Here is a 23855-nt window from a genome sequence, read left to right on the forward strand (position 1 = left end):
AGTCACGCCACTGACGCCCGTTCCAAAGTATATAACCAGCGACAAAAGGACTCGAACCCCCGTCCTCGCGGACAAAGGATTTCAAGTCCACCGTGCTAACCACTCAGCTAGTCTTTGTAATTAAAACATAATATTTCGTTATTTATGTAGAAAAATCTAGTATGGACACATCGAATACCATACAAAAGCTAGTCAATAATTCAAGAACCGACCAATTTCGTTATTTCTTCCTGGTTCCGGAAAAAAAAGGAGATAAAGTTTAATAGTAGAAGCATAGACAAATGTGAGTAAGAACTCAAGCAAATTCTATTTCAAGAAATCCAACTGCCATCTAGTTTCTCATAAAAAAAATATAAGACGACAATTTTATGTAATATAAAAACACATTAAATTGCTAAGCTTAGGATTCGAAATGTGAAATAAGCGTATTCAACAATGAATAACTTTCAGAATATTAGCAGCTTTTCTGTTTCCATTTTTGTTAATCAAGGCAGATATAGATGGCCATCAAGTCAACTATTTTGATATACATCTTTTTCTATTTTAATATTTTTTTTAGTATAATATAGAAATTTCAATTTTTTCTTTAACTATGATGAGAAATTCACATGCCTTTAGTCGCTTATTTTACTTTTTTTTTTAGGCTGAAAAAAAAATTAGCAAGAAAGTTCGGGCAGCAAACCCAAACCCAGTAATTTCATCTCCCGTAATTAAATCTCCCGTAATTCAATTCATTCATCAGCCATTGCCTTATCTTCTTCTTTTTAAGGCTTTCCTCCCTTGATAGTGATCTATCACAGTTTAATTTGCTTTATTATGTTTTTCAACCTCGTTGTGACATTGCCTTTGCATCACTACTATGGACTAAATGAAGCTGCTCGTTTGGGACGAGCAGTTCTACTACTACTGAACTCACTGCAGCACCAACCCACCCATTGCCAACACAGCTGCGTACGCTGCACCTCCACACCAATCTATTTAAGGCCTCCCTCTTTACACCCTCCCATGAAGTTCCAACTTCTCTTAAATCCTTCCTCACGACCTCTTCCTATTAACAGTAACAATAATACTGGGTTTATTTAAAAATAAAGTATACTTCTTCGATTCCCTGAAGCAAACTTGTACGGGAGAAAACCCTCCTAATAAATTAATAAAATAAAAATAAAATTGAAGCTCAACTTACCGGGCCCGAAAACCACCGAACCTCGAAACAGCACCCATCAAATTTATAGGATTTAATTTCATTTTCATATTCAGCTGCAACTAAACTCTCCTCAAAAACTTAACTTAACTAGTCCTTAACTGGCAAAAACTTAACCTAACTTAGCTTTTCTATGTGGATGACTTGCTTTTCGTTTGGTCCAAGATTATTGGCCAAAAAGAAAGAACTTTGACAACCTGTCATCATTTATCTACAGAACATATCCTAGCCACCTCAACCTTCCTCTCATTATAGCCCTAGAAAGCAGGATTGACCCACACTTTTCGTACAGCCCACTGTTCTAGATAATGTCAGATAGTCGGGTAACTAATCATAAACAATTCATCTGGAAAACATTAGTTTAAAAATTTTGTGTTCTTGGTTAGCAAACCATACAATAAAAAGGAAGAAAAATATAATAATTTGAAAAAGTGAAAAGAAAAATATTGAAAATACTAAAATTTAAAAAATATATATATTAAAATAGCTGACTTGATGGCCATCTATGGCAGACAAGAAGAAGACACCAAAGAGAAAAGAGAAGAGGTGCCCAAACGTGGGTACAAAATGACTCCAAACTACAAGCACCACTGGCATTTCAGCTCTACCCCGCGGGTTCTAGGAGATTTCGAAAAATCTTAGTTTTAGCTCCAAGAAGTCAGACTTCAATTAAAGATCTATGTTTATTCAGATCCATCTTGAATTGTTTTAAAAGTATGCAGATTATTTTTTTTTTATTATAAAACAGTTAGGGCACTAATTTACGTAGTGATTAGAACACATTTAGAGCTTAGTACACAGAAAATAGGCTAGCTTTATGAATTTAATTTGTAACTATAGATGGCGTGGTTATATTTATTCCTGAGAGATGAACTTGAGTTTGCGTTTTTATCATTTGCTCATTTTTGGATAACAATCCGTAAACAATTCTTTTGAAAAAACATTTAACAAGTCCTCCTCTAATAGTAAATTAGGCGATAACGAAACATAAATAACTTTCAGGAAGAAGAAAATACTGTCTATTAATCCTAATAACAACAAGTAGAACAACAGGGAATTAAAGATTAAACGGGGTCCAAACGGGATAAAACACTTAACCTTAATCCTGTAGATAAAATGGGATATTTTAAAGTGAATAAAAACTGGGATATTTCGGAAGAAACAAACATGATAGTTAATCTATGTTCTTATTATATATACATAACTACGGAAAAGCTGAGGAATTCAAAAAGGCAATGAGCAATAAAACAAACAAACATGACAGTTCATCTATGTTCTTATTATATATACATAACTAAACAAAGTTGATAGACAAATCCAATATTTTAAATTACCAGCTCGGGAAAAGCTGAGGAATTCAAAAAAGCTGAAATTGGATCTGTTCATTCAGGATTGAATTCCTGAATGAACAGAACTTGAATAAACACTGAATTGAGCCCAAAGAACTGAGAAAAGTCAAGGAGTCCAAAAAGTTCCAACTAGCTGAGAAAAAGCAGAAGAATCATCGAAAAAAATATAACAAGTTTATAGAGAAATTAACAAAATATGAGAGAATCATTTCAGTAGTTGTATGAATCAACACTAATAACTAATTCCAAATATACCTTTATATAATTAAAATATCATTTTAATTATATAACCTTTTCAAGCAAAACTATTATAAAACGAAGTAAAAAGAAACCTAATAAAATCAATCATGTTATTTTTGGATTTGATACTTAAATTGATTGTTTTCACTGATAAAGTGTAATTTGTCAGATACTAGATTTTGGCGTAAATGTCGATTTCTAGTATGTACATACTAGGTGTGACACAAAAACAATGGTGAGCTCCTGTGTAGATACTAAGTAATTTCAATGAAACTAAGCATCAGAGAATAATTTCGTTTGCACCATTGGATTCCTTCTCGTCTAATTAGGCGGGATCCACTCTTAACTAAAATTCGAATTTTTTGTAGATACTAGGTTTTGTCAGAGGACAGCCGGGGTGGGAACAAGGACTATCTTTTTAAACTGAAATGAATACACTGAAAGGTCCCATTTGCTAACTAGTTGGAGAAGAACTAGTTAGCTAGGGAAATGAAAACTCAGGCGCATCATATAATTTGCATACAGGAAGTAAAGCTGAGTAAAGATAATGTAGTAGAAGTATAATTTATAATTTGAGGACATTGGCACCCATTAGCTGGATTTTAGGGGGGGGCGGCTTAGCTGGTCTAATTGGCACTTCCAATGTTGTATAATATAAATCTCAAAACAAAAATATAAAATATAAGGAAGCATCATTTAGACAGAGGGGGGGGGGGCTCGGCCCCCCCCTGCCCCCCATATGGGCGCCCATGTTTGAGGGTGTTATCAGCCATAGCGAATATCCTTATTTTTACTTTACAACCAAAGTGTGTATTTAATGCAATATTTAGGGAGAGGGTGCAAAAACTTACTGTATCTTTGAAACCAGCATATCGGTGGAGCTGTCCATTTTTTGTAAATATTCTGATTCCCCATCCACCACCAAGTCTCTGCCAGTTCACAACTTCAATGTCCCCTGCATTGACTTGTTCAACTCGACCAGTCTTAATGTTTTTAAAAACAATACTTTGATCTGTCATTTTTAACCGACCAGGTACCTAAAATGTAACTTAGAATTATTGCGCATAGATAAAACTGTAAGTAAGTAAGTATTTATTCATGAGGAAACCAAACAAGGTATTTCACTCTATATACTAAACTAAAACTAAAAAACATCAAAAAACACACAAGAAAACACTAATCTAATCTTAAAGTCACAAATGAAAAAACAACAAACACTATTCTAATCTTAAAGTCTCAAATGAAAAAAGAAACACTAATCTAATCTTAAAATCTCAGATTAAGAAAAATGATCAAAAACCAATGATCACCAACTATGAAATTTCTAATCTCCTAGTTCTTTAAAAAAAAAACAATAACGAGGTTTCTAACGTAGGCCTACTTATTACTCACTAATAAATTCAGACTAAAAGCAGGGTTCGGACAGGTCGGTTCGTTTCAAATTATAGGCTCTGTCCTATTTTTATAGGATTTCCCAGGCCCAAATATAGGCCAAATATAGGATCCGGAAGTCCTCGGGATCAGATATGTGGTAGATGGCATAGGATGCCTGGTCACATAAATTCGTCATTTCCCGAGTTTTTGCATTTATTTATTTTTTTTTTTTTTTTATTTCAAATAAAAACTGCACAAAAAGTAAAAAACAGTAAAAAATCAGATAAACATACTGTGCCAACGATTGAATGATACAGGTAAATATTTGGAATCACTCTTGCTGCTTCTTGGGCATCAATTTTGACATGAGGTCATTCTTCCTCTTTGCCAAAGACGGCTCCATCCTCGCAGATCCCGCCCTCTGCTTTCTTTCACTAGGTCTGGACTTCATAGCTACTACGAGCAAAGACACAGTTTGGGCAATGTATATTAAGCTCTTGGACTTGGTCGCCTTTTTTATTCCGTTGTTTGGTTCCTGACGTAGAGTTTCTACTACCGCTCTCTTTTCTTGCTCTGATGCTCTAAGTTTTTTCCTTTTGCTTTCCATATCTTCTATTTCTTTCTTTTTGTTATGGACCTCCTGCAACTTCCAGTTGCTGTCCTCTTCGAAAGCTGTTTTCTCCTTCTCGGATAGCTCTTCTTTTTTCTTTTCATCCAGATATTGTTGATACCGAGACTGTGCAGAACGTGCAAGATTCAACAGCTCTTTTTTAAAAACAAACCGTTCTGGATTTCCTCGATAAAGCCTCAACGTGTCATATACCATGAGACTCGCATCCAGAACGCGTTCAGACATCAAGACCTGGTCTTCACCGAGAATCCTACCAGAATGCGTGAACCCACGCTCAACATCTGCGCTGCCATGCGACAACGTCAGCACCGCTTTGATAATCTTGGTAAGTTCCGGGTACCTGCAGTCCCCGCGCTCATTCACCAGTCCAAAACAATGGCTCCAAAAATGATCGATCCGAGTAATGTCCTCACGGGGTCCAGTTTCCGTTCGCAAAAACAGCCACTCAGCCTGGACGACGTCTGAGCTAACTCCAATTGCAATCTCGCATGCCACAACCACTATGTCTGCAGAAAACCATCCTTTTCTAGAGGACATTTGTTCAAAATATGCACGCAATAAAATGTTTTCGCACATTGACATAGAAAATGGCCTTGTCTTTCAGTGTTGCTTTCTCACCGAAAGCTCGTTCCACATTTTCTGAAACTATGGGCTTTTCTGCAAATTTTTCAGCAAGGTTCAATATTTCTGGTGAGAAATTTTCAGTTTCGGTCACGAAATCTGGAGTAAAGACCCGTCCACAAAGCTTCAAAACTAGTCTTTTGATCTCTGAGTGCAGAACATGAATGAGAGGCTCTTCTTTCTGGAACAGTTGGTTGAAACTCATGAACAGTTCTGCTGAGGCTAGAACAAACTCGAGTTGGGCCTTCATTGTCGCACTTTTGATATAAACCACAATATTCAGAAATTCGGGAGTGGACAGAAGATTCTTCAGTTTTTTCTCTCTCGGCACAAAGTTCAGAAATTACTCTAAGATTGCCGGCCACTACTGCATGATTCTAGTGAGGGCACGTCTGATTGTCAGCCAGTGGCTTGGGACATGCTTCATGAAAGCATTCTCTGGCACTCCCACATTCTTTTGGCACTTTTGATAGTCTTCACAACGTGCAGGACAGCCGTCAAGAAATGAATGCACAAGAATAACAAAGTCGGAACTTTCTTCTCCGAACACCTGAAAACCTTTCAAGAAAGCGTTATGAATAATATGGATGCCACAAGTACTAATGTTCAACATCCCTTCCCTATTATTTTATTTTTTTCGACAATATTCCTGTTCCTTAGGCTTTTTATGCTGCTTGGTCCATAACCTCACAGAGGGAGCAGCTTTTGAAGTGGAAGAAGAAACTGACCAGTGCCTGATATAATCTTCAATTACAGGTTATAACAAGTGGCGTGGCCCATGAAAAATGTGCATATATTTCTGCTCTGCATTTCGTTTCCGTATGAGGAATATCGAACACGCATCTGTAACTCTTTCATACCAGCGTTGTTGGTTGCCTTGTCAAATTGTAGTACAAAATATGACTGAATGTCCTTCACAAGCATTTGCTTACAGTAAGGATGCAGCGCATAGGTGATAAGATACGTGAGTTTCTTTCGCACATAGGGACATTCCGTCGGGGATCTTACCGGGGAACATTGCATGGAAGGTTGCGACAATATGGACTGAAGAGTTAGCAGACATGGAACTCTGTTCTGTCTGAAGTCCCCACATTAACTCAGCTTTATAAGCGGCATCATACTCACAAAACGCGTTTGTACCAACTAATGGTTTATCCTTGGTTGTTTCATCGACTTGAGATTGTCCGGTCAGGTGAAGCTGTAGTGGATGTAGTTGAGCAGTAACTGCGGCTTTGTGTTCTGCAGATCACACGCGTTGGTTTAGCTGAGCAACCCAGCTGTGCAACCAAGATTTTTCAAGCAGAGTTTGCAAAAGAATGAGGACTGGTCGTCCCCAGTCTTACACCATCTACCCCTACAGTCCGTCTTAGCAAGCCATGAACTATTGAACATGGTATGCCCCATACTTAATTACCAAGCATCACCTGCAAAATAGCATCCTGCATTTAAAAGGCCACAAAAAGAGAAAATGTGGATATGTACGAAACTGGGCTATATTCGCATCAGTCTCTAATAGAGTTCAGCCAGAAAACACAAAAGTTGCAAGAACTCAGATCCTCATTAAGCAGAGACTGCTAGCCTATATACTGATCTTCGCTCATTTCGGACAGGCCCAAAATGACAAAAAACAAAACATAGGCTACTAAGTCAACACAACAGCATAGGCCAGGCAGAAGCAGCTTACTAATCCCAAAGCATTAGTTAAACAAAGCATTAGTTAAACAAATTCACAAAGCATTAGTTAAGTTCAAACAGCTCAACAGTTGTAATTAATTATTGATCTTCACCGAAAGACAGCACAGTCTACAAGCAGAGTCAAAAGTAAAGAAAAACACATCTCGGCTTACTTAACAAGCAGTAAAAATTGCAAATCATGAGCAATGTTCTTGGTGCTCTTCCGCCAAAAATATAGGAATAATAGGATTTTAACCAAAATATAGGCATTTTATAGGAGTGCATTAAAATATAGGAACTTATAGGCGAGTCCGAACCCTGTAAAAGGAAAGTTAAGACCTAGCTCATATAAACACAAAGACAAAGACATTCTCTGGGTATAATATAAAGGACATCACAGGCAGCGCAATAGCGCTGCCTAAGTAAAGAACAATGTTGGCACAATGCATTATTTATTTACTTGTCGTTTTCTTTTCCTTTAGACCAGGGCACTTCCTATGAAAGGAGTTGTCGTAGAAACTTCGAAAAGGACTGATTCGATTGGAATTTGGAAGGGCTAGTGCCCTCTTTAACAGTCGAAAGTGATTGGAGGGCAACTAACACCCCTCTCACGCCCACCTTTTCCCAAAATACATCCAATCAAAATTTTAAGATAGCCATTTTGTTCAGTGTGGTTGAAAATTCTGGAAATTAGTTTTTTGAGGATGATAACCCCCCACAACCCTCAGGGCACGGGGTATAAGTTATATCCTGGGGGCATATAAGGTTTTTTATAGGAAGAGTTGTTGTAGAAACTTCAAAAGGGGCTCATTCGATTGGGAATTGAGTATATAGAGCCCTTTTTAATAGTTGAAAGTGATTGGAGGCAACTAGCACCCCTTCCATGCCCACCATTTTCCCAAACATATCCAATCAAAATTTTGAGATAGCCATTTTTTTTCAACGCAGTTGAAAGTTCTGAAAATTATATCTTTGAGCAGGAGAACCCCCCCAGTCTTCAGGGCAAGGGTTATAAGCTATGCCCTGGGGGCATATAAAGTTTTTATTGAAAGTTTTGTTGTAGAAACTTCAAATAGGGCTCATTTGATTGGAAACTGAAGTGGCTAGTGCCCTTTTAATAGTTGAAAATGAATGGAGGGCAACTAACCCCCTCTCATGCCTACCATTTCCCCAAACACATACAAGCAAAATTTTGAGATTGCCATTTTTTTCAACGTAGTAGAAAGTTGTGGATATTATATCTTTGAGGATGACAAACCCCCCAGAGCCCCCAGGACAAAGTCTGTAAGTTATGCCCTGAGGTTATATAAGATTTTTATAGATAATATTGTCATAGAAACTTCAAAAGGGGCTCATTCAATTGGAAATTGAGAGGGCTAGTGTCCTTTTTAATAGTCGAAAGTGATTGGAGGGTAACCAACCTCCCCTCTCACGCTCACCATTTCCCCAATCACATCCAATCCAAATTTCTGATAGCCATTTTGTTCAACGTAGTTGAAAGTTCTGGAAATTAAGTCTTTGAGGATGACACTTCCCCCAGAACTCTTAGGGTTAAGACTGTAAGCTATGCCCTGGGGGCATATAAGAATTTTATTGAAAGCTTTGTTGTAGAAACTCGAAACCAGGGATCATTTTATTGGAAATTCAAAGGGCTAGTGCCCTTTTTAATAGTCAAAAGTGATTGGAGGGCAACTAACCCCCTCTCACGCCCATTTTTTCTCTAAACACATCCAATCAAATTTTTGAGATACTAGCCATTTTGTTCAACATAGTTGAAAGTTGTGGAAATTAGGTCATTAAGGATGAACCCCCCCCCCCAAAAAAAAACCCTCAGGGCAAGGGTTATTAGTTCTGCCCTGGGGGCATATATGGTTTTTATAGAAAGCATTGTCGTAAAAATTTCCGAGAGGACTCATTTGATTGGAAATTGAAATGGCTAGTGCCCTTTTTAATAGTTGAAAATGATTGGAAGGCATTTAACACCCCTTCTAAGCCCGCCATTTCCCCAAACACATCCAATCAAAATTTTGATATAGCCATTTGGTTCGACGCAGTTGAAAGTTCTGGAAAGTATGTCTTTGAGCAGGACACTCCCCCCACAGTCTTCAGGGCAAGGGTTATAAGTCATGCCCTGGGGGAATTTTAGGTTTTTATTGAAAGCTTTGTTGTAGAAACTTGAAAAGGGTTTATTCGATTGGAAATTCAAAGGGCTAGTACCCTCTTTAATAGTGGAAAGTGATTGGAGGGCAACTAACCCCCCTCTCACGCCCACCTTTTCTCCAAACACATCCAATCAAAATTTTTAGATAGCCATTTTGTTCAACGTAGTTGAAAGTTCTGGAAATTAGGTCTTTGAGGATGACCCCCCCCCGCGGCCTTAAGGGCAAGAGTTGTAAGATATGCCCTGGGGGCATATAAGGTTTTTCTTATAGAAAGCATTGCCTTTTGAAGTAGAAACTTCAAAGAGGGCTCATTTGATTTGAAATTGAAATGAATAGTTGAAAATGATTGGAGGTTGTTATAGCCATTTAAGGGATATTGCCCTTTTTAATAGTCAAAAGTATTTGGAGGGAGAATTCCCCTCCCCCACGCGCCGATCATTTCCCCAAACATTTCCGATCAATATTTAGATATGATCATTTTGTTCAACGTAGTTGAAAGGTCTGGAAATTATGCCCTAGGGGCATATAAGGTTCTTATAGAAAATTTTGTCATAGAAGCTTCGAAAAGGGCTCATTTGACTGGAAATTGAGAAGATAGGGCCTTTTTTATTATTAGAAAGTGATCAAAGGGCAAATACCCCCCCCCCCCACAATTTCCCCAAACACTTCCAATTTAAATTTTGTGATAGCCATTTTGTCAAGCATATCAGAACGGTCTTAAAATTATGTCTTCGAGGATAACAAAACCCCCAGGCTTGAGGGATGGCGAAGCCCCCAGGCTTCACTCATCTTTACCCCAAACACATCCAATCAAAATTATGAGATAGGCATTTTGTTCAACGTAGTTGAAAGTACTGGAAATCAGGTCTTTGCGGATGACAACCCCAGCCACAGCCCTCAGGGTAAGGGTTCTAAGTTATGCCCTGGGGGCATATCAGGTTTTTACAGAAAGCATGGTGATATAAACTTCGGAGTGGCTCATTGGATCGGTAATCAGACGCTCTAGTGTCCTTTTTAAGAGTCAAAGTGGTCAGAGGACAGCTACCCCCCCCCCCCCGCACACACACACACACACATCGTATTGTCCCGAAATACATCTAATAGAAATTTTAAGACAGCTATTCTATTCAAAGTGGTTTAAATATCATATAACAAGGCCTTTGGGGTTGAAAGAATCCTCAGAGATTAAGGGCAAGGGTTGTAAGCTATGCCCAAGTGGTATTTCAGGTTTTTATGGAAGAGATGGTAGTTTAACTTTAGAATAGGCTCAGTCTTTATCCCAGAAAAAGACTATGTCAATATAAAATGAACAGAAATTATTTTAAAAAACTTTCAACAAAATAAGCTTTTTAAAAAAAAAATTAAAGAACTCCATTAAACCAAAAATGAACAAAAATAGAATCAAATAATCTCCACTATAAAATAATAATCCACAAATCAGTATCAATAAATAAATGAAACTCAAAACAAACAGGAATTAAAATAAATAAGAGTCAAACTCAAAATGAGCAGAAATTAACGAGTAGGGTTCTAAACCGCAAGCTTTCTAAAAGCCAGAATATAATTTGTACTTTACTGAACAAAATCTTTTAAATGTTTTCACTTGTGTAACTTTAAAAAATCAAAAATCAATTACGATTTTAAGGAATAAATCTCAGCATCTGTTTATTTAACTGACAATGCAGATTTTTTTTTTCAGTAAATTCATTTGAATTTTTTCCAGTAAAGTACAAATTACCTTATTTTCATATACTGTGTTCACAAAGCATGTTTATGTGGTTGAAAGTCAAGCTACTAAGTTCAGACTTGGAGGCGAAACACACACATACACAACCACAGAAAAAAAAGATGGATTGTCAAATTAATTGACATATACTGATATTTATTCCTTAAAGTTTTGATAATTTTTTGTTTATGAGAGTAAAAAAGTGAAAAGATTTGAAAATTATTTTGTTTTCAGTAAAGTGCATTATGTTCTGGTCTTGAAAAGGCATGTGTTTATTGACCCTATTCATATTAATTTCTGCTTGCTTTGAGTTTGACTTGGCTATTTATTATAATTAATTTCAAAAAACTTTTTCCACAAAATAAGTTTTTCAAAGAAAAGTAAAGAAAAATGAGCAAAAATAAAATCAAATACTATACCAAGCGTGAAACTACCCCAAATCAGAACTGATAAATAAATGAGACCCAAAACAAACAGAAATTACAATTAATAACCAAGACAAACTCAAAACGAGCAGAAATTAACATAAGTTGAGCTCAAAACCCCTATGCCTTCCAAAGGCCAGAACATAATTTGCACTTTACTGAAAAAAATACAAATGAGTGTGCTTTGTCAGTTTAATATACATATACTGATATTTAGTAATCAAACCGTTAATATTATTTGATTTATTAAAGTTATAAAAGTAAAAACATTATATTTTTTCAGTAAAGTGCAAATTATGTTCTGGCCTTGGGAAGGCATAGGGGTTTTGAGCACTACTCATGTTAATTTCTCCTCGTTTTGAGTTTGACTTCGTTATTTCCTGTAATTTCTGTTTGTTTTGGGTTTATAAAAACCTTATATGCCCCCAGGGTATAATTTACAACGCTTGCCCTGAGGGCTCTGACGGGGTTGTCATCCTCAACTACCTAATTTCCAAGATATTGGACTACGTTGAACAAAATGGATATCTAAAAATCTTGATTGGATGTGTTTGGGGAAATGGTCGGCGTGAGAGGGGGGTTAGTTGCCCTCCAATCACTTTCGAATATGAAAAAGGGTACTAGCCCTTTGAATTTCCAATCGAATGAGCCCTTTTTCAAGTTTCTACGACAACTCCTTTGATATGAAGTGCCCTGGTCTAAATAAATAAAACATTGTGCCAACATTGTTCTTTACTTAGGCAGCGCAATTGCGCTGCCTATGATTTCTGTTTGTTTTGAGTTTTAGTTATCTATTGGTTGTAATTCGGAATGTTATTACGCCTGGGCGATTATTTGACTTTATTTTCCCTCATTTTAGGTTCGACAGAACCCTTTACTTTTTTTTGAAGAACTTGTGTTTTGGCAAAAATCTTTTAAATTCATTTTTGTTCTTTTTTTTATTGACATAGTCTTTTTCATGGACAAAATAATACTTTATATATTTTCGGTTTTTTCTATAAGAATTCCTAGTTTGGGTTGCTATTTGTATCTTTGAGAAACCTTTTCAATAATTTTTAATCCTGACATAAACAGTATCTTTTTTAATTTTATAACTTCTGAAGTTAACCTGAAAAATAAAATTTAATAATTCAATCCATGCTCAGTGGCAACCTGGATACATCTACACTCTGTTTATTTATTTAAATTGTAAGAGCAGAAGTATTAATAGTAGTAGCCCCAAAAGCTTCAACTTAATACCCCAAGTTGTTTTCAATATATTTTTGAGATGTCTTATTGGCAACCACAAGCACAATGCCTTTTGATTTAGTTTAAAGCAACACTTAGTTTTAAAGCATAATGGGCCAATAGCATAATTGTGGGGGGTTAACATGCTCAATATCCCTAAAGACATATTTGCTGGACCATTCTACTATGCTGAACAAAATGGTTGTCTCAAAATTTGACTGGGTACATTTGGAAAATGAATGGGCTTGAGAGAGAGGCTTCTTGCCCACTAATTTCTTTTTACTCTTAAAAAAGGCATTAGAACTTTTAATTTTGAATCAAATTAGCTCCTTTACAAGTTCCAAAGATGTTTCTAGTATTTATTCAGTGGTGCTAGCTATGATATTGCTTATATGCTCTTTTGAAAACCTACATGCATACAATTTTTTCGTTTAATTAAAACTCCTCCTAAACGTTCCCTAAAAGTTTCGCCTTAATAACCTTAGCGTCATTACGTCATTGACATCAACTGTAGCGGTAGTATTAAAAGTATACACATAGTGCCTTCTTGCTAGTTCAAAATCACCCACAACTTACCCTTAAAGGTATAACTTGATAATATAAGTTGTTCTTCAGATTTTACTTTGTCACCTTTTTGAAAGTCCACATGCTCATAGTTTGTTTTTATTTATTCCAACAGTAGCCTAAATAGTCCTTATAAGCTTGACATTAATGCCCTTAGCTTGCACAGTCACAATAGCTGTAGCAGCATTAGTAGCAGTATGTGCATAACACCTTTGGTTTCTTCAGCATCCCCTTAAACACACACTGAAAGCTTCAGCTTAATACCATCAACCATTCCTGAAGCATTTCTGATGCGTCCACTTGACAACCTTTGTAGGCCTAGTGTGTTTCAAATTGTTCCATACAGTTTCTATATATCCCAAATTTTTTAGCTCCATAGAGCAGCTGCTGCAGCTCACCAAGCAGTCTCGGTTTTCGACCCAAGCAGCCGAGCGAACATTACGATGGTTTGGACACCTACTTCGAATGCCTCCACACATACCTGCGAAAACGATCCACGACTTCGACCCTGTCAAAGCCGGTTGGAAGCGACCTTGCGGCTAACCAAAAAACGATGGTCTGAAAGCCTGTCCAAATTCCTGACGATGGCAAATATCAGGTTGAGCGATGTGCAAACGCTTGCCATGGACCGAAGTGGATGGAGGAGGCAGACGTCACTCTCTACGCCGAGCAGCGCCCGGCAGGAGACATAAGTAAGTAAGTAAGTAAATTTTTTAGCATTAATATCCTTAGTTTTAATAGCTGTAGAATGAATTATAGTAGCCTAGGCTTTAGGGGCAGTAGCAGTAATAGTAGTAGTAATAATAGTAACAGTAGTAGCAATATGAGTTGATGCAGAAGTATTAGGATGCAAATCTTTTCTTTTGGTTAGTTCAATATCTCTCACAACAATTCCTATTAGTTTCAATTTCACACAGCTAACTGTTACTAAGATATTGCTGTTATTCCCTTTTGACAACCTGTATACAGACGGCATGTTGATTCAATTCACCTTACCCCTCAAAATTGCTTGAAAATTTCACCTTCACAGCATTAAGCACAGTTGTAATACTATTCACAGTGCTAGTATTGAATAGCAGTAGTACTACAAGCATTAATAGTATTAACATACTGCCTTTTGGTCACTAGAACATCCCTCTCATCCTGTCTTTTGCCTTTTGGTGAGATGATCTTTCCCTTTAACCATTCTCTGAAAGTTCCAACTTAATACCCAAATCAATTTTTGAGATACTCTATTTTGACAGTGTGCATACACATAGTGTCTTTTGATTTAGTTCAAAATTCCCTTCAATAATGTAAATGGAGTAGTGTGGTAGTAGTAGTGGTGGTAACTGTAGTAGTATTGGTAGCATGCAAATATTGCCTATTTGATCATATTCCTTATCATTTCCTGAATTTACCAAATTAGTATACTTAGTTATTTCTGTGTTGCATCCTTTTGACAATCCATATATGCATAACATGTTTTGATTTAGTTCAACACTCTCCTCAACATTCTCTGAAAGGCTTGCCTAAATGTCATTTGTCTTCTTGGAAAGTAAAGTTCAAACATGCATACCTTTCTCAATAGACTATGTGTAAACAATGAACAAATTGCCTAATTTACAGCCTGTGTCCTGAGGACTGGGGAGGTTGTCATCCCCAGACATTATTACTGGACCTTACAACAAGACTGAACAAAATAGGTCTCTTAAAATTTCGATTGGGTATATTTTAGGAAATGGTGGGCTTGGGAGGGGGCTGATTGCCCTCCATTCATTTTTGATGCTTAAAAAGGGCACTAAAACTTCCAATCAAATGAGATCCATCTGATTCAAGGCTTATATGACCACCCATTCTATTGGGTGGACCCAATTCCACTGGAATATTGATAATAAATTGGCTATCTCACAGTTTCAATTAAATGTTTTGAAAAAAGAGGGTCTAGGGAGGGTGGGGCTAATTGCTCTCCATCAATTTTGAATCTTAGAAGGGAACTAGAACTATACATTTTCAATCAAATGAGCTTCTTCTAAAGTTCACACAAACACATCTTCCACAAAAAACTTATATACCCCTGGGGCATATATTACAATCCTTGTCCCAAGATATAGGGGTTGTGTCAACCACAAAAGCCTCATTATATGATTTTAGTACTGTTTTTGAAAAAATGTAAATCTCAAAATTTCTATTGGATGCATCTGTGGAAAATACAGCATGGGGGGGGGGGCTGCCCCCCCATCACTTTGACTCATAAAAAGGGCACTAAAACATCTGATTTCCAATCAAATGGCCCCTTTCCATAGTTTATACAACCACGCTTTCCATATAAACCTTATATGCCCTTGGGGAATAACTTAAAACCTTTGCACTGCAGTGGCAGTGGGGGGGGGAGGGGGGGGTTATCATCCTCAACTACATAATTTCCAGACCTTTCAACTATGCTGAACAAAATGGCTATCTCAAAATTTTGATTAGATGTGTTTTGGAAATTGAAAGGTGTGGGGGGAGGCTTCTTGCCCTTCATATATTTTTGACTATTAAGTAGGGCACTAGCCCTTTCAATTTAATATCAAATGAGCTTTTCCAGAGTTTCTATGACAACAAATGGATATCTCTAAATTTCTACCAGATGCATTTTTGGAATATACAAGGTGTGGGCAGGGTATCCACCCTCTGATTACTCTGACTCTTAAAAATGACACTAGAACTTCTGATCACCAATCCAATGAGCCCCCTCTAAATTTTACATGATCACCCTTTCTAAACCTTATATGCCCCAAGGTTATAACTTACAACCCTTGCCCTGAAGGGTTGTGGGAGGTTGTTATCCTCAAAGAAATAATTCCAGACCTTTCAACTACGTTGAACAATGTGGCTATCTTAAAATTTTGTTTGGATGTATTTGGGGAAATGGTGGGCATGGGAGGGGGGTTAGGTACCCTCCAATTACTTTTGACTATTAAAAAGGGCACTAGCCCTTTAAATTTCTAATTGAATAAGCCCTTTTTCAAAGTTTCTACAACAACTCCTTTGAAGTCCCCTGGTCTAAGACAAAAAGAAAAGTAAATAAATAATACATTGTGCCAACATTGCTCTTTACTTAGACAGCCCTATTGTTCTGCCTATCATGTAGTACAATGTTCTTCCAAGGTAAACTTGATGGTATCAAGGCCCATATACCAAAATTTATGTTGATGATGACAGAAGTAATTTGCAGAGTTGACTGATAGGAAGATGAAGGATGAACTTAAAAAGGAGTTTTCTGCAAAAATAGCTGCAGGAGAAAAAGGCTGGTGAATAAAAACAAGGAATAATGGATCTGAGCAAGAACATGAAGAGGCTTTTTTTTAATCCCCAAACCAGATTATACATGTCATATTAAACATCCTCTTGGGATAAACAGACATGCTGATTGTTTATCATCAAAATGGGGTGGGTTTGTTAACCTTGTTCAAAGCCAAGAACTGCATGTATTGCTGTGATTGAAGTTTTACCTCAGAACTGTAGTGACTCCTCTGTTTATTTTCAGCAATAAGAGGTTTTTATATAATATATAATTATGAACAATGAGCCTGTGTTTATGTTTCTTCATCTCTAGGTTTGAAATATAAATAATCTGATTTTGAGTTTAAAATCCACTGAAATGAGATAATTAGTTTGGAGTTGTGATATTCAAGTTTGCTCCAAAAATGTTGGTATAGCAGTTGTGTATCAATTAGTACTAAAGTAGTTGTGTAAAAAAGAATATTAATAGTGCTATAAAAGATGAAAGCCTACTCAGTTACATTACTTGGAAAGGGGTTGAGTTAGGTGAATGAAATTTTCAAGAATAAACACAGAGCCTAAATTGTACCTTAGGATAGTTTTTAGAGTATATACCTTTATCCCCTTCAATCCAAAGTGCACTGACCTTTGATGAACTTGGAGAATTTTTAGAATTACTACACTTCATAAGGACACTATAAAAACACTTCATAAGGACACTACACTTCATAACACTATAAAAACAAATAAACAACACTTTTGTTTCTGAGTTATTTTGTCCATTAAATATGTTGAACATATACTTTGTGTAAGAAGCAAAATATTATCTTAACATCAAATGATATTAAGTTCTATTACAAACTTACTTTAGCCTATCTTTATCCCTCTAATAGGCCTAGTCCAATATAGCCTACACCCTGAATTGTATATATTTGCTGAAGAAAAGCAGATGAAGATTTGCTAGATGTTTTCCAGATAAATTGCTTAAGGATTGTTTTGGGTACCCAGCTGACTAACCATGTTTCAAACAATAGGCTGCACAAAAAGTGTGGTTTGGTACCACTCTCTGGGGCTATAATGAGAAAGGTTGATGTGGCTGGGGCATGTTGTGTGGATGAAGGATGATAGATTGCTGAAGATTGTTCTTTTTTTGCCAACTGTCTAGGGCCAAATGCAAAGCAGGTTGTCCTTGTCTGGGGTGGGAGGATGTCATAAAGAAAGATTTAAAGGAAATGAGAACTTCAAGGGAGGGTGTAAAAAGAGAGGCTTTGAATAGATTGGGATGGGAGAGGAGTGTGTGTAGCTGTGTTGGCCTCAGGCAGCTTGGTGCTGCAGTGAGTTGTTAGTAGTAGTATCCATGTCACTCTTTTCTTTATTGATTAAAATTTGTATTAAATAATTGGAAATTGATGGCATAGGGGGGAGAGGAGGTGTAAAGTAAATTTGCAATAGAAATAAATGGAGACCTATCATTGATTAAAGGTTATCAACTGAAAGGCCCTGAAAGCAAGCAACAGACCAACTGAAAGGCCCTACAGAACAAGTAACAGATTACAATGGATCTTAATTCGCTCCAAATTGCAAATTAAGGTAGGTCTAATTAAGGCAAAGTTTCATTTTCCTTAATTTTAAGGGTGAGCACTGTTTGACTATTAAAGTCATTGGTTCTTTATACTCTAAGCAACAAATATTGTCATTTACTCTTATATAGAAAGCACTATAAAGTCAAAACAATAGACAATATTGTGTTTCCTTTAAACATGGAGAATGATATAAAGTCTTCTGTAGGACTTGTTCAACATCAAATTATTATAGAGAAACATGAATAAAGTTATACAGAATACTTTTTGGTTTTCTTATTTAATATATGATCCACTAAAATGTCATACAGAAGAAATTACATTACCCCACTGATACATAGAGAAAACAAAAAAGTCATACAGATGGCTTTTCATAGCCAAGGCCTACACAATTTCATATATAGAGCAGCCTAAATAAACTCATACAGATGACTTTTTAATTTATCATTCTACTATAAAGCATTATAAATAAAGTCATACAGATGACTTTTTATACATCCTGCTATTATAGAGCAAACATAAATAAAGTCATACATATGGCTTTTTATACCTCATACTATTATAGAGCAAACATGAATAAAGTCCTACATATGACTTTTTTTATGCCTTTCTTTTATAGCAAACTTAAATAAAGTCATACAGATGACTTTTTACACCTCCTGCTATTACATAGAGAAAACAACAAAAAGTCATACAGATGGCTTTTTATAGCCTAGGCCTACATGATTTCATTTATAGAGCAGCCTAAATAAAGTCATATAGATCCCTTTTTATGCCTCTTGTTATTATAGAGCAAACATAAATAAAGTCATACAGATGGCTTTTTATACCTCCTTCTATTACATAGAGAAAATAACAAAAAGTCATTCAGATGGCTTTTTATAGCCTAGGCCTGCATGATTTCATTTATAGAGCAGCCTAAATAGAGTCATACAGATGACTTTTTATACCTTGTACTATTATAGAGCAAACTTAAATAGTCATACAGATGACTTTTTACACCTCTTGCTATTATAGAACAAACAAAAATAAAGTCTTACAGATGACTTTTTATACCTTGTACTATTAAAGAGCAAACAAAAATAAAGTCTTACATATGACTTTTTGTTGTTTTCTCTATTTATCAGTGGGTTAATATAATTTTGTCTGATTGACATTTTAGTGGATCATATATTAAATAAGAAAACCAAAAAGTCTTCTGTATCACTTTATTCATACTTCTTTATAATAATTTGATGTTTAAAAAGACATACAGAAGACTGTATATCCTTCTCCATCTTTTCTCTAGAAATTGAAATATATAATTACAAACATACAAGGTATAAAAAGTCATTTGTATGACTTTATTCATGTTTGCTCCATAAAATTATGAAGTTTAACAAGTTATCTGTAGGACTTGGTTCATGTTTGCTATATAATAGTAAGGTATAAAATGTCATCTGAATGACTTTATTCATGTTTTCTCTATAATAGTGAGATATATAAAAATTAATCTGTATGGTTTTATTTTTGCTTGCTCTATAATAGCATGAGGTATAAAAAGTCATCTGTATGGCTTCATTTATGTTTGCTCTATAAAATAATGAGGCATAAAGTCATCTGTATGACTTTTTATCAATCTACATAATAGGAGAAAGCATGATAGGCTATATTGTCTTCTGTTTGACTTTATACTGCATTCTATATAAAAGTAAATGACAATATTCTATCACTCAGATAAAAAGTAAAAATTTTTTATATTGCCACCCTAATTTTAATCATCCCTAATTTTATAAAAATGCCACCCTAGGTAACCCTAATTTTAATCATCCCTAATTTTATAAAAATGCCACCCTAGGTAACCCTAATTTTAATCATCTTGAATTCTATTATGTAGGTGTGAATGGATGGTTCTTTGTGATATACCTATAAGTGATGACTTCAAAGATTGATTTAGGACTGAATTATCCTAGTGTAGACACTAGGCCTAGGTCCTATGCTCCAAGTCCCTGTCCACACCATGCAAAGACTCAAGGGTTTGAGATTGTATGGTTTGACTACTAAAAGAGTTCTAAAATGGTGCAACATGGTTGGAAGAGATGTGGTGGCATTCTCTAAAGTTGGGTAATTTTCTGAGAGTTTCCCAAAGTTCCCTGGTTACAGATGATGGGAAGAAGGCTTGCACTAGGCCTAAAGTCAGCTTTCAGATGCTTAAAAGCTATGATGACATCACCCTTTTCCATCAATAAACCAGGGTTGGAATTTTCAATGATGCAAGCCTCTTAGGTCTTAAAGTTGTATGGCATTTTGGTTGCATGCCAAAATCAATTAGCCTAGCCACTTTCCAAAGGATATCCACTCTTTGACTATTGGAAAAAATTAGTTTATAAGCTTATATAGAATGGTACTATCCAATCTCCTTATAATTAAAAACATTTTAGTCATCTAGTTGGAAAATTTTAGCCCATCTGTACAGGAAAAATCTAAATTTGCCAACTAGTTGACAATAAATGTTGCCCTAGCGAAACTTTCATTTTCCAACTAGTTGACTAATAACTTCTCCCCAACAAAACTTAATTTTCCCAACTAGTTGACTAATAATTTCTCCCCAGCAACACTTAAATTTGCCAACTAGTTGACAATAAATGTTGCCCCAGCAAAACTTTCCTTTTCCAACTAATTGACTAATAGCTTCTCCCTAGCAAAACTTTATTTTTCCAGCAAGTTGACTAATAACTTCTCCCCAGCAAAACTTAATTGTTCCAACTAGTTGACTAATAACTTTTCCCAGCAAAACTTAATTTTGCCAACTAGCTGGAAAGAAACATTGCCCCAGAAAACAATTCATTTTCCAACTAGTTGACTAATAAGAGTTAGAATTTATTATGAATAGCATAAAATATGTTAATATTATAGGGTTCTTTCAAATTTAATTATTACTATTAATGTTAAAACTTCCATCTCTCTCCCTCTTAATGGGAGATTTATTTTGAGTTATATATTGGACTTTGAAAGAACCCTATAATATTAACATATTTTATGCTATTCAGAATAAAGGTAAAATTCTACTTTAGTTACTTTTACCTATCTTGGAAAGGGGTGAAGATAGGAAAATGAAACTTTCAGGGATGGGTCTACAGGCTAAAATATCTCCTGGGAAGGTATTTTGAAGTACTTATCTCCTCTCCTTCTCCCTCTAGAGGATCCTGAAATTTGCCTACATGACAGGTCTATTACCTATTGAAATTTTGACAAAACAACATTTTACCCTAATTTTCAGTTATAAGATTCTTTTTCTCTGGCTTTAGTTCTGAAAATGCAATTCTGTTATTTTAGTAGTATTTTAAGCCATATCAATGTTAATTTTCAAAATTTAGGAAATGTATTTACATATCTTAAAAACTATAAATCAGGATTGAGCAAAGTTGTGAAGCTGCAAACAATTTTGTTGGACTTTATTTTAAGCAGAAGATCTATATTACAAGGGTTCACTTTTATAACACTCAGGTTTTTAAAGATCATCAAAGGTCAGGAGCCTCTAGAGGGAGAAGTAGTAGAGGTAGGTACTCACAACACCTTTCCGGGACATACTTTAGCCTGTAGACCCATCCCTGAAAGTTTTATTTTCCTAATTAAACCCTTTTCCGAGATAGCCAAAAGTAGCTAAAGTAAAATTTTACCAAGGAAAGCGGCAAAGTTCTACAAAATCATATTATTGAGTTAGGAGTAAAGTGAATACACCATTTGATGCCTTTTTTTATGCTGATTACAAATATAATGACATATTCTATTGGAAATGAATTTCAGCTCCCCCCCCCCTATATATGCCAATTCAGGGTTAGGTATAGCTATAGCGGGGGGGGGCTGAAATTCATTTCCGATAGAAATGTTTATTATAGGGTAAGACACCCAGTAGTCAGACACATTAATCACTTTGAAAACTTTTTGACATTTAAACTACTCTAATTACTGTATTATACCACCTAGAAACTTAATTTTAGTATAAAAAAATTTCTGAAGAATTTTTGAACAAGTAGGTTACTAATTCAAATGGTTTCACTTTTACAGAACCACCTATTTTTGAATTTACTAGCAAGTGACAATTCTGCCTTAACTGGGACATACAAACGTCTCATTGTAAATTAGTTATTAAAATAGTATAAAAGATTTTGTCCGAGAATAGGCAGGTGGCCGACTACTGGGTGTCTTACCCTATTTGTAATCAGCATAAAAAAGGCATCAAATGGTGTATTCACTTTATTTGAAACTCAACAATATGATTTGGTATATATTGACCAGGGGGCTGAAATTCATTTCTGATAGAAATGCTTATTATATTTGTAATCAGCATAAAAAAAGGCATCGAATGGTGTATTCACTTTAGTCCTAACTCAATAATATGATTTTGTAGAACTTTACCAGGAAAGTTTTGCTGGGGCAACATTTATTGTCAAGTAGTTGGAAAATTTAAGTGTTGCTGGGGAAAAGTTATTAGTCAACTAGTTAGAAAAATTAAGTTTTGCTGGTGAGAAGTTATTAGTCAACTAGGCCTAGTTGGCAAATTTAGATTTTTCCTATACAGATGGGCCAAATTTTCCAACTAGATGACTAAAATGTTTTTAATTATAAGGAGATTGGATAGTACCATTCAAAGCTTATAGCCTAAACCTAATTTTTTCCAATAGTTGAACAGTGGAGTCTTATTTCCAAAATAACAAAAAGCCTGCTGTCTAAAACTTAACAATGTATTTTTATAGCAGCATAAAACTGACCTAGATTACTAAATAAATAAAGAATTTGGTTGTTTAAACTAGCCTACAACCTTATAGGCTAATTAGGAATAGGCTAGGGCATAGCCTATAATTTGACAAAAGATTCACTAAGCAGTGCTTTAAAAATTTTAAGGTGTCAATAAATGATATACGTCTTACCATGGCACCTCTGATTTCAACCTGGATCTCAGGGAACTCCAATACAAGCTCTGACATGATTTCAGATTGCAATTCCAGGTAATTTCAAAATTCCTATTATAATTGTTTCTTCCAAAACGACAATAGCGATCTCCGAGTATAGATCTATGTTGATAAAGCCGTCTCAGACAGAGTGTAAATGGTTCCTAGGGCAACAAAAGAAAACAGATCGGAAGATTCTATAAATTGTCTGTTCAATTTTTATATCTTCAGATTAATGGGGAAGTTAAATAATGAAATAGAAGAGAAATGCCATGATTTGATAGAGGAAAACAGAATTCTAAAACAGGCGTCACATGAACAAGAAATAAAAATTAAAAGGTATTTAAAGATTAAATTTTACTTCTAATTTTCTTTTTTTCCACATATGCAATTCCCTCATCAAATGAGTATATCTCATAAAACTGATTCCTCAAATTGAAGAAAGAAGAAGGAAAACATTAAATAAGTCTAGGATAATAGAATAAAATTAAGTAGACAAAAAAATCAGTCATTTTGTTCCTTGTCTATCTAAAAAGTTGAGAAATAATTTAAAAAAAATCAAAACTATTATATATATTGAAAAAGAGTGAAAGAAAGCAATATTAATAGAATAGGCTTATAATACCAAAAGATTTCTCCCTCATTTGCAAAAACAGATCAAAAACATTTAATTCAGAAATTCCGTAAGATAGCACCAGTTTGGTCATAGAACCAGTATCATTGTTAATAGTTTGTTAATTACTACTATTCCTACTAAAATCTCAATTCAGCACCAAGTCACCTGAGGCCAACACAGCTACATACGATCCTCCCCCATCCCAATCTATTCAAAGCCTCTTTACACTCTCCCAAGAAGTTCCTAATTTTCCTTAAATCTTTCCTTATGACATCCTCTCACCATATT

General features: G+C 35.5%; 2 protein-coding genes across 2 annotated transcripts in view; one reads left to right on the forward strand and one right to left on the reverse strand.

Moving 5' to 3' along the window:
- Ssrp (structure specific recognition protein) overlaps window positions 1–23042 on the reverse strand; it is a 63323-nt gene extending 40281 nt beyond the window's left edge. The window contains exons 1-2 of the mRNA XM_089095291.1: window positions 22931–23042; window positions 3642–3827 (exon numbers count right to left, since the gene is read on the reverse strand). Of these exons, the coding sequence (XP_088951417.1) occupies window positions 3642–3827; window positions 22931–22987 (243 nt within the window). The 5' untranslated portion in view covers window positions 22988–23042. The remainder of the gene's footprint in view (window positions 1–3641; window positions 3828–22930) is intronic.
- Window positions 23043–23186: 144 nt separating this feature from the next.
- The window catches only part of LOC148947530 (uncharacterized), a 63902-nt gene continuing 63233 nt past the window's right edge, over window positions 23187–23855 (forward strand). The window contains exon 1 of the mRNA XM_089096134.1: window positions 23187–23290. Coding sequence (XP_088952260.1) covers window positions 23187–23290 — 104 coding nt within the window. The remainder of the gene's footprint in view (window positions 23291–23855) is intronic.

This window comes from Artemia sp. Qi Xiang Cuo, chromosome 10 (assembly GCF_049724085.1).
Source record: "Artemia sp. Qi Xiang Cuo chromosome 10, ASM4972408v1, whole genome shotgun sequence".
NCBI classification, from domain to species: domain Eukaryota; kingdom Metazoa; phylum Arthropoda; class Branchiopoda; order Anostraca; family Artemiidae; genus Artemia; species Artemia sp. Qi Xiang Cuo.